General features: G+C 38.3%; 2 protein-coding genes across 2 annotated transcripts; one reads left to right on the forward strand and one right to left on the reverse strand.

The window, feature by feature from the left end:
* Positions 1-3101: 3101 nt before the first annotated feature.
* On the reverse strand, positions 3102-6773 carry LOC106338632 (AT-hook motif nuclear-localized protein 14-like). Its single transcript, XM_013777566.1, has 12 exons — positions 6555-6773; positions 6375-6484; positions 5826-5877; positions 5567-5695; positions 5311-5463; positions 5063-5188; positions 4871-4951; positions 4647-4719; positions 4409-4561; positions 3773-3905; positions 3431-3602; positions 3102-3353 (listed from the first exon to the last, which is right to left on the reverse strand). The coding sequence occupies exons 1-11, from the start codon at positions 6771-6773 to the stop codon at positions 3521-3523; spliced, it is 1311 nt and encodes a 436-aa protein (XP_013633020.1). The 3' UTR covers positions 3102-3353; positions 3431-3520.
* Positions 6774-8807: 2034 nt separating this feature from the next.
* LOC106338633 (probable protein phosphatase 2C 74) lies at positions 8808-10006 on the forward strand. Its single transcript, XM_013777567.1, has 4 exons — positions 8808-8930; positions 9032-9149; positions 9339-9562; positions 9680-10006. The coding sequence occupies exons 1-4, from the start codon at positions 8808-8810 to the stop codon at positions 10004-10006; spliced, it is 792 nt and encodes a 263-aa protein (XP_013633021.1).
* The last annotated feature ends 276 nt before the right edge of the window (positions 10007-10282 follow it).

Raw genomic sequence — 10282 nt, forward strand, 5'->3', positions numbered from 1 at the left:
TTTCGGAAAGGCCCAGAAACCATAAAGGGCGGTGAATGGGGGTGGCATCGATTGAATCATTCACCATAAAGGGCGGTGAATGGGGGTGGTCGATTCATTATATACGTTAAAACAAGTTGCATCGATTGAATCATTGTGTCCTTAACTTTATTAAATCTTTAAATTATTTTTCTTTCCATTACTGAATTTGCGTGATCCGTGTCTGTATGTAAAGTAAGTTGAAGAACAAAATCTTTTTATTTACAGCAAATTACGTGATCAATATGGTTATGGTCTGTTAAGGTAATTTGGGCGATAATCTCGGAGAGCAAGTTTTGGTTAATGAATTCGTGAATCTTTTATATAATTAATCACATACGATTTCATCATTTGAAATATAATCATTCCTTATCCTATATATAAATAGGTTTTTTTGAGCACATCTACTCATCACATTCTTCTTCCCAAACCTTCATTACAGAATTGTACACGAATGCGTGAGTTATACCGAGTACTCAGTAAATTATAGACCACTTCAAATCTTCGTTTTCGGGAGGGATGATCAACTCCGCAAATATCAATCGAAACTTGAACCCTTGTCCAGCTAGAAGAAGCGTTGTTAGAAGCGGCAAAAGCTATGAGATTCGAATCATAGGCAAGGAGTTGTGTCAAGAAAAAACAAAAGACGCTTAGGAATTCCTAGAGACCCCTGATCTATCAGGGCACGAATAGTCGCTACTTTGCCCAAGCTCTGGAGGTAGTGCTTTCGTTCAGTTCATAAGGTTGACTTTTTTTTTCTAAAGCGGACGATACATCAGATCCTAGGTCTTGCGCTATTTACCAGTGAGTGGGATTATTGGACTGATCTTTTGGTGGGAAATGAGCTACCCTCTCTGTCCATACTCGACTTCGCTGTAATTCCATTGAAAAAAAGCCGCGGGAAATAGTGACAGAGTAGAAGTTTTCCGGATATAGTAGTTTCATTTGTCCCGGTGTAAGAAGTCTAAGGCTTCAGATTCCTACGGGCCCTATGGATGAGATCGGTCGAGTGGTCTCAGTTGGAGATGGGATTGCACAAGTTTATGGATTGAACGAGATTCAAGCTGGGGAAATGGTTCTTTTTGCCAACGGTGTGAAAGGAATGGCCTTGAATCTTGAGAATGAGAATGTCGGGATTGTTGTCTTTGGTGGTGATACCGCTATAAAAGAAGGAGATCTTGGTACTAGAAATGTGAGAAAAGTGAACGAAAGCGCGCTTTCGGTTTTCTCCGAATCATTCTGACTTTTGTACTCGTAATCCCGGTCCCCGATTAGAAGTTCTCGTTGACCACGGCCTATAGGAACCAGGCTATCTACCGCTTTTAACCCTGTTGTAAGCCCACACCTGTGTAGAGTAGATCGTTCAACACCTGCGGCACAAACCAATTTTTGACCTATTGGTCCTAGTCTCATAGGCGACCGAACGGCCGCCCCCTAATTACTAGACCGACCCGCTATAATAATTCCATAAACACCTAGCGAAGATATGGCAAACAAATAAAGTAGCCCTATGTTCGGATCTGACAATACCATACCATAATCAAAAGGTACAACGGCCCGAGCGACCAGACTTAACATAAATGTAGCCACTGGAGCCATTCTAAAAAGGAAAAAATTAGCACTACTTGGTGAAATAGGTTCTTTTAGAATCAATTTCGAACCATCTGCTAGAGGTTGTAACAATCCGAACGATCCCACTACATCAGGACCCTTTCTACGTTGCACAAAAGCCATTACTTTACGTTCAGCTAGCACTAAAAAGGCTACTCCTAGTAGAAGTGGTAGAATTATTCCAAGTATTTCAGCTGGAACAGCTATGTACGTTTTCGATTTTTTATTTACTCATGATCTGGCCTGGTCGACCCAATCATGATATTGAAGGATGGGACCTTTTCTTGAAAAACTCCCGATACCGAGAAGAGTTGAAGATGGTGCAACATTGAATCCTCTTACCTTACTTCGAATGGAATCTTAGCCCGCCTCACTTGCTTTCTTTACTGCATAAGGGCATAAACAAAGTCAAGGGATTGATGAAATTACTCGACTAAAAGGAGAGGTCCAACGTAATTGATTACTCGAATGAAAGGAGAGGAGCGGAGGGATCAAAACTTTATTGGAAGAAATTCATAGTCCAAAGTGTCCGAAGAGGAATAAGAGTAGGTTTCAGCATTTTCGGAGAGTCCAGAGGGTTCAGTGCTCGGAGATGACAAGAAAGGGTTCTCAGTGTTGAGGGCGGGGTATAAGGGAAGTTTCCGGAGAGCTGGGAGTTGGCGAGGGGATATAGTCAGGTGGTAAGTAGTTACCAAATGAATCTAGTTCTTCAGATAGCCTCCAATATTTACTATACTGATTGCGCCTCTCTATATGTATATGAGGGGTAGCCCCCATGTAAATGTAAAAAAAAATTGAGAATGACGCTTGGAAGATGCACAATAATACCCACGTGATGAGTTGTTTGTGATGCGGAGCAAAACTCGAGTTCTAACGCTGTAGACATACGAGAACCATATCTCCAGAGAGAATCAAAAGTATACATGCCCAAGTCAATCATAGAGGAAAACCCAAGAGACTCCCATAGGATTGCTTCTGCTGTTGATAAGAAGGACCCGTCAATGACCGCGGCCGCCGTCGGCACATCAAAGAGGTTCTTAACAACCTGGTAGATGACCGTCCGAGGCCACCTATCAGTAGGAGATTTGAGGTCAAAAGGACCAAAGGTTCCAATGACCGCGAAGCTTTGCTAACGGTTTGACCTGATTGAACGTACCATCGCATTCAAGACTACTCCTTCCATACTCCAGTCGTGAATGGGACGGAGTAGGCGCTCTTTTATATAGTTGTTTCCTATAATAAATACTCTTCCCACCCCCTGACTCTAAGGCTCTGTTCATGCTAGCCCCAAAAGAGTCACTCGTTTTCCACTATCTCTCATCTGCCATGATCTCTTAAGCAAAACACTTATGGTGGATCTCAACTCATTATATAACATGTAGTCTTGTAACTATGACTTTTACATTTCTAATACCTATAGATTAAAAGTTATAATCTCTTTTAATCCATTCACTTCGCGCAGAGCGCGGGTATCACCTAATTATTTAAATAAATGAGAATCAAATAAAAAAAATATCTTTACAATAAATAATCCGCAAAAAGATCTAGTAAGCATAAAAGTAATAAATAAGTACAGGTGAACTGATCTCAAAATAACCTATGGTGCACCAACATAAGGTCACCTGTACAAAGATTTCCACTAGTTTCGTCCAGTGCCTGATGTAGGAACTATGTATCCTACTTCATTCAATATGCCCTACCAAGTTTTTAGTGACTGAAAGACTCTGCTAAAGAAATAAGCCAGTGTTACAAATCATTTCTGACAGTAAAAAAAGTACAAGTTTTGCTCCAGACAATTCACCTTTGGTATTATGTTGTTGACTCGGATGATTTCATCCCAACAAGAGCGTCAGTATAGTCTAGCAGTGCAGATATTATTTTGTCAATCAGTTCAACGGAATCTATTGCGCGAGCTCCAACCAAATTGAAAATTATTCTGAGAGACTGAATAGAGCAAGCAAGATCTTTTGTCCCTGTGCACCCATAAAGGAAATGTGAATATCACAAATTGCAACAATTCACTGGAAGAGGATAAATTATCAAAAGACTAGAAAGTTGAAACACTGTTCTAGAGTTTGTTTTACATAGAAAACCTATGTATGTTCCCTTAACTGTGATCAAGAACAATCCATACACCAAGTACCTTTTCGACAGTGATTTTGTACATCTTTCCAGTGACAGTAGAACTAGATCCATTGCTTTAGCATCTTCACCTATAACTTTTGCACCTTTAACAGTTCCAGATGTATTTTCCAATTTGTCCAATGTTGCGTCACCTGAAGCGGGAAAAAAACCCGTGCATGAATGATTATGATGACATATGTGTCCATTACAAAAAGGCAGCTTAGGTTCCTTTAACAGATATCATGATGTTGTGGATTTTCTGAATCTCATGTTTAAGACATGCAGAGACACAGAGAACTGAATAAACTGAGTTTATATTTGAAAATCTTTAGAACATGGGATCTAAGATACATCAAGCATAACATAACACCGTACAAAAAAAACAATTAGGCTCTAAGAATTGTAGCCTTGTAGGCCTAGAAATCAATACACCATACCGACTACATGCTTTGGTTAAGAAGAAAACGCATTGGGCAATAACCAACAATGAGAGGATGATATCCAAATGTATGTTTGTTAGACTGATACGTGATTAACATAAATAAATTTAAAAGTGCATATAGACATGCATGCACTGCTCGCTTCTGTGTATCTGTTGGATAAATCTTGATTTTCAAAGTAAGAAGAAGAGATTTTCAAAAAAATCTTCTGTTACCTGAACTTTTAATAGCCTCCTGGGTTGGGAATCCGAGAAAATCCTCAGGAGAGGGAGAATTTACTTTGACAGCACTCTTCATATCTGACTGAACGTCAGCTACAATTCCTAGAGCAGAGGCTTCCTTAAACGGGGTCGCCGAGTCACACTTTTCTGGGTCACATTAACACTCGAAAATTAATAAAGAATAATAATAATCAAGAGATAGAGTCTAACAACAGACTGATATTAGTCAAACCATTTCTCTGTTGGCCTCCATTTCCTTTGAGTCTCCACGCTGCCTTATGGTCAACTACCGCAGTATGCATTTCCTAAATACAAGTTCAAAATGTTCTTAATGGTCAATTATTCCAACACCATTTTTCAAAACGTTTTTACTGAATGAGATAGTAAATTTCAGCCAAATGCTTTGTACATAAGCCACAAGCTGCAAAATTTAAGTCATCAATATTAGATTGTTACCCTGGCTTCAACTTCCTCTAGAGATTCTTTAATGAAGGGGTGCTCTAGAAGAGCAGGCCAGGTCAATCGACTTTGGGGCACCTGTTTTGCATCGTAATATACAAACATATTAGCCCCTTCCAAGATAAGCTCACAAATATCATCAACTAGTAAAAGTAGCTTGGGGACACCATGAGTTATAAAAGAATGAACCTGCATCAGGCCATAGTAATTATATCTGGCCATATAAGTGATCATAGATATTCCCACCTCTTGCTTTGCTTTCACACCGTTTCTCCCATCCTTCTTCCTCTCTAGCTGAAACGTACCAAGAATCACCTGTAAAGGAAACCAGAGACTATCTTATCAATCTTGGCAAATTATCAATGAATCCAATTCCTACATTCAGACAGGCTTGTGGTATTACTTTAGAAGGAAGCAAAGACAAGAGGGGAAGGTACCTGAACTGGACCAGCAGCCTTTAGGAGTCCTCCAACTCCACCACCAACGATCTGACCATCTGAACTAGATAAACAAACGCTAAGGCCACCAGTTTTACCACCATGCTCTCCCCGAATATAAGATCCCCTCAGTGAGAGGATTTCGTACTGACCCTAAAATAAAAGTTTTGTAATTCTGAAGCAAGATAGTACTTTCCAAAGTCCAAACCTTTTTTCCGAAGCCCGTTAAGATTAGATAGCAACAAGAGAGAATCACCTGATAAGATACACTGGTTCCGGTTGCGAGGTGAGACAAGGATGGATCAGAGATGGCGCCAGATGCAGAAAGAATGCATAACTCATGCTTGCTTTGCTCAGCGAAAAGGATAATTTTCTGAGCCACATCCTATCAAATTAAATCCGAAAATCACAGCTAAACCAATCCAATTTGTATCAGCATCAATGCCTAGATTCACAATTTTAATCAAATCATAATCTCAATGACTTTAATATAGTACCATAGAAAAATTACAAACCTCACCAGGAGTTATATTAACAATGTGCGGTGTAAAACTTTGCCCACTTTTCCCTGTAAAAAGAAACAAATGGTATAGTTAAATTGGTAATAAATTGCTCTTAGAAACTGATTTGAATCTGTAACATAAACACATCAGCAAAGACCAGATCATTGTTATTGCACTGACACCACAATCATAGACACAAGTTCCAGCAAAAATGATGCAATTTTAGAAACAAGAATCTACCAATCCTCAAATCAAGGCTCCAGCTTCAAGATATGACACATATGGAAAAGCACAGAGAGTCTATAGAAACTCAGAGTATGAAAGTTCACAGTACAATTATACTAAAAATGGAAACTTCTTTTTGCAGATCATCCCTAGAAAGGAGTTAGAAGCTAAGTAGAAAGGATTCAGATAACTTAGCACCAATAAAGACACAATTCACATAGAACACAAAGAACTCTCGATTCCAAGATCAAACCTTTTCACCAGAAAAGTTCAATACTTTGCATCGAATTTTCAACTACTAGATCGAAAATCGAAAAGGGTTTTTGTAATCCTCACCGAAAGAGCCCGAAATTGATTTTTTGAACCGGGTTTAGACGGAGGCGAAACGCCTCCGGCGGCGGCTTGCTCTCTCCTTTCTCTGGCGGAGGAACTGCTAGCGGAAGAAGCTAACTTCTTAGCAGCTAAGGCTTGAGCGGGCGTGTCGTACTTCCTGGGACGACCTCTCTTTCTCTTGACTGGCTCAATCGGAGCCGTAACAGCTGAAGACGGCGCGGAGTGATGGTAGGAAGAAGAAGATCCATCGTTAGGTGGTGGTGGTGGTGGCATATTACCATTGTAGGAGGGTGCGGCGGAGACGGTGGTGGGGGTGTGGTGGTGGAAAGGATGGTAGTAAGGAGAAGTGAGATGATGCTCTTGGTGGTGGTGGTGGTGGTGGTGCCTTTCGTCAGGTTCCATTACTTTTTTTTTTTTTAGATAGAGAGAAAAAATTAAAAATTGTATTTTTTTTTTTTTTTCTTTTCTCTTAATTTTCTTTTTCTTTTATGATGCTTTACAGATTTTTATTTTGTTTTCGATAAAAGAAAGGTTATATCGGGTTGTAGTTGTGTGAGATTTTGATGTGTTCTCAGCCGTTGGATCGTACTTCTGACTTCACTATCTTGGCTTCTGGGATGCTTTTTAAAGTGTTTTCAAAACAAAATGCTTTTTTTTCCTGCTCCTTTAATTCTGTTTTGCAATTCGACTAGACCTAACATTTTCTTCTCACCAAATCTTGTTTATAAGGTATTCGCAAATGCATCTAGCACAAATATGTAGATCGTATTTTGGCACAAGATTTGACAGAAATTTATTAGATCAGCTGTTTGCCTGTATCTATCATCTGTTGTAATAAATCTAAACTTTAATGGGGTTTAAGCAAATGTAACAATGGGACTGAATTACTGTCGTTACTAATTAGCAATTCGTTGCTCATGCATGCATCGTGTATGCGATTGGAGCTGATAAGCAAGGCTGTGAATGATACAGCATATAACTTTTTAGTATATGCATTCGATCCGGAGATGGCCATTAGGTGATTATGATTTTAATTTAAAAAGAATTTGAATAAGATTGTTTCTTGCCCAGCTTAGTCTCCCTTAATCTTTGGGGGTTTTAGCTTCCCGTATAACTCTCGGGCGGGCTTTGTTACCGGTTGATCCGGCTTTGTAACTCTCTCAAAAACATGATGTTAATATAAATTTAATTCAGTGGAAAAAGAATAAGATCGTTTATAGCTTTGTGGCATTTAAATAAAAATATATATATTCTGCTACTCACACTTTGCAATAGAAAAACATTAATTTTTGAGTAAATGCTACGTCTAACTAAATTATGATTTGTTTGTTAGTGAAGGTAAGAAGTTCATGGGTTTTTTTATTTCTTAGTGTAATATGCCGTGGAGTACTATGAATAATTAGTAAAGTTTTAGAGTTAATACAAGTGGCATTACATCCCCCTATATATTAAAAGAGAAGTCACTTTAGTGATTTCTGCTGACATGACATTAATATAGAGCTTTTCAGAAAAATTGTTATAATTCTATTAATTGATTTTTTTGAATTTTATTTTTCATTTATTTTAATCAATCGCTTATGTAGACAAGCCCAAAACTATTGTCGATTTCGTTAAGCCCATATATAGCTAGGGGGATAATAATTATCGATTTAATTTAGCTTTGGGCAGATTTAGAACTAAGACAAATATTAAAAACTTTCCTTATTATTCAAACAGTAAACTTGCGCATGTTGATATCATATTAATTAACTTTTTATTTGTTTCTTTTTTTTTTTTTTGCTTAGAAAATATTTTAATGTTTCTAATTAGTTTGTTTGTTTTTAATAACTTACCTTTCTAATATGGATTACTTGCGCAAGTTGAAATCATTAAATATGCAAATCACTTATTCACAATACACATTTAATATCTTTTTTTAAGAGTTTGATTTATTTATTATGCAAATTATTGTGTATCATTAATATGAGAAATAAATCAACTGTATATATATAGAAAACAACCAAGGTCTTATAATGCAAATTCTTGAATGGCTCTACCGATCATGCGTCTCTCTTCTCCCAACAGGGCAAGAAAGGTCCTAACCAGGACGCCATGATTGTCTGGGAGGTGCGTTTGTTCTGTTAAAACCAATTTTGTTAATTAGTATGTGTACATTCTCATTAAATGTATTACTTCAATATAGTTCTTGTTGCTGTAAGTTCTATATAACTATCTTCATTTACTTTCTAAAAGTATGCCATCAAATGTTTTACTCCAAGGACCATTGGTTTAATTGTCAAATATATAACTTTTTGAAGTTTTATCTTTTTAATAAGTTGTATAGGCTTAGTGTCACTCAGAGAGATCAGCCTCAACACTGCTGACAGAAAGACCTCTGAAAGCCTTGTCCACATATCTGCTAATGGAGAATCCCGAATCTACAATAAGGATCAGGATATGGTTCAGACACTGTTGACCTCAATTGTTAAGGCCTACAGATTCATGGACAAGGAATTGAAGATGCAAGTGGATGTTGATTGCTTTTGTAGTGGTACTACTGCAGTTACTATGTTTAAGCAGGTAGATAGTTGGACCAAATATTCTCATGTTGTGTCTGAGTTTTGTTGCGAAAAGTCTTTTTCATTTGTATTTTTTTTTGTTCTTTGGGTTATTTGGTTTAGGGTCAACATCTTGTTGTCGGAAACATTGGGGATTCAAGAGTAGTATTGGGTACGAGGAATAAAGAGAATAAACTTGTTCCTTTTCAGTTAACTGAAGATCTCAAACCAGATGTTCCAGGTTATTTACCACTCATTAACTGCCTCTTAATAAAGGTTTTCAAACCGTTTACGCTGGATCAAACCGTTTCCATCATCGTTATGTTCTTCTTACGGAACAACTAATGATGAAACTTTAGTTTAAGCATTTAGACATTTGAGAAGATAATTTAGTTTTTATCAATTAAAGTTGGAGTTTTCGTGTTCCCAGCTGAAGCAGCCAGGATAAAGAGGTGCAGAGGACGTATATTTGCTCTCCGGGATGAACCTGGGGTTGCCCGCCTCTGGCTTCCTAACCACAACTCACCTGGTCTGGCCATGGCGCGTGCTTTTGGAGATTTTTGCTTTAAGGACTTTGGTCTCATTTCTGTGCCTGACGTGTCTTACCGACGCCTCACTGAGAAAGATGAATTTCTTGTCTTGGCAACTGATGGGGTAAGAGACATCACAGTGTCTGACATAGTGTTAGTAGTTCTGAATAAATGCATAATGGATGTACAAACCTATTTGGACTTTTAAATGTGTGTTTTTCTAACTTGAAACTTTTGCTAGATTTGGGATGTATTGACGAATGAAGAAGTAGTGGAGATTGTAGCGAAAGCACCAACACGTTGCACAGCTGGTCGAGCCTTGGTGGAAGCTGCAGTGAGGAATTGGAGATGGAAGTTCCCCACTTCAAAAGTCGATGACTGCGCTGTAGTTTGCCTTTTCCTTGACTCGAAACCAGACAAATTATCAACTGCTTCTTTCTCAGTGGATAAACACATCAGCAATGGCCTTACTGAACCTAATACAACATCAACGTCAACTCCAGGCTCGGGAACCGTATCACCTGAGCTCAATGGTGTCGAAGAGTCGACAGAATCGACACACTCGTGACAACCAAAGAGTAGGGAGATAGAACATAGGCAGGAGGTGAAAATGTGAGATTAGACTTTGCTTATCTCTCTTGTCTATCTCTCTCTCCCTTTCAGTTTTTTTAGTCTCTAAATGTCTCTTATGCTCTATGTTCCCGTCAAAAGTCACTGTTTGTATATATAACAATGCCAATACTTTTGAGACGGTCTCTCTTTTTTTTTCCTTTTTTTTTGTAAATAAATTTCTGAAGCCGCATTTCTGTTTGTTTGAGCAATTTTTATATGTTAGAAACCGCAT

The sequence above is a fragment of the Brassica oleracea genome, chromosome C4 (assembly GCF_000695525.1).
Source record: "Brassica oleracea var. oleracea cultivar TO1000 chromosome C4, BOL, whole genome shotgun sequence".
Taxonomy (NCBI): domain Eukaryota; kingdom Viridiplantae; phylum Streptophyta; class Magnoliopsida; order Brassicales; family Brassicaceae; genus Brassica; species Brassica oleracea.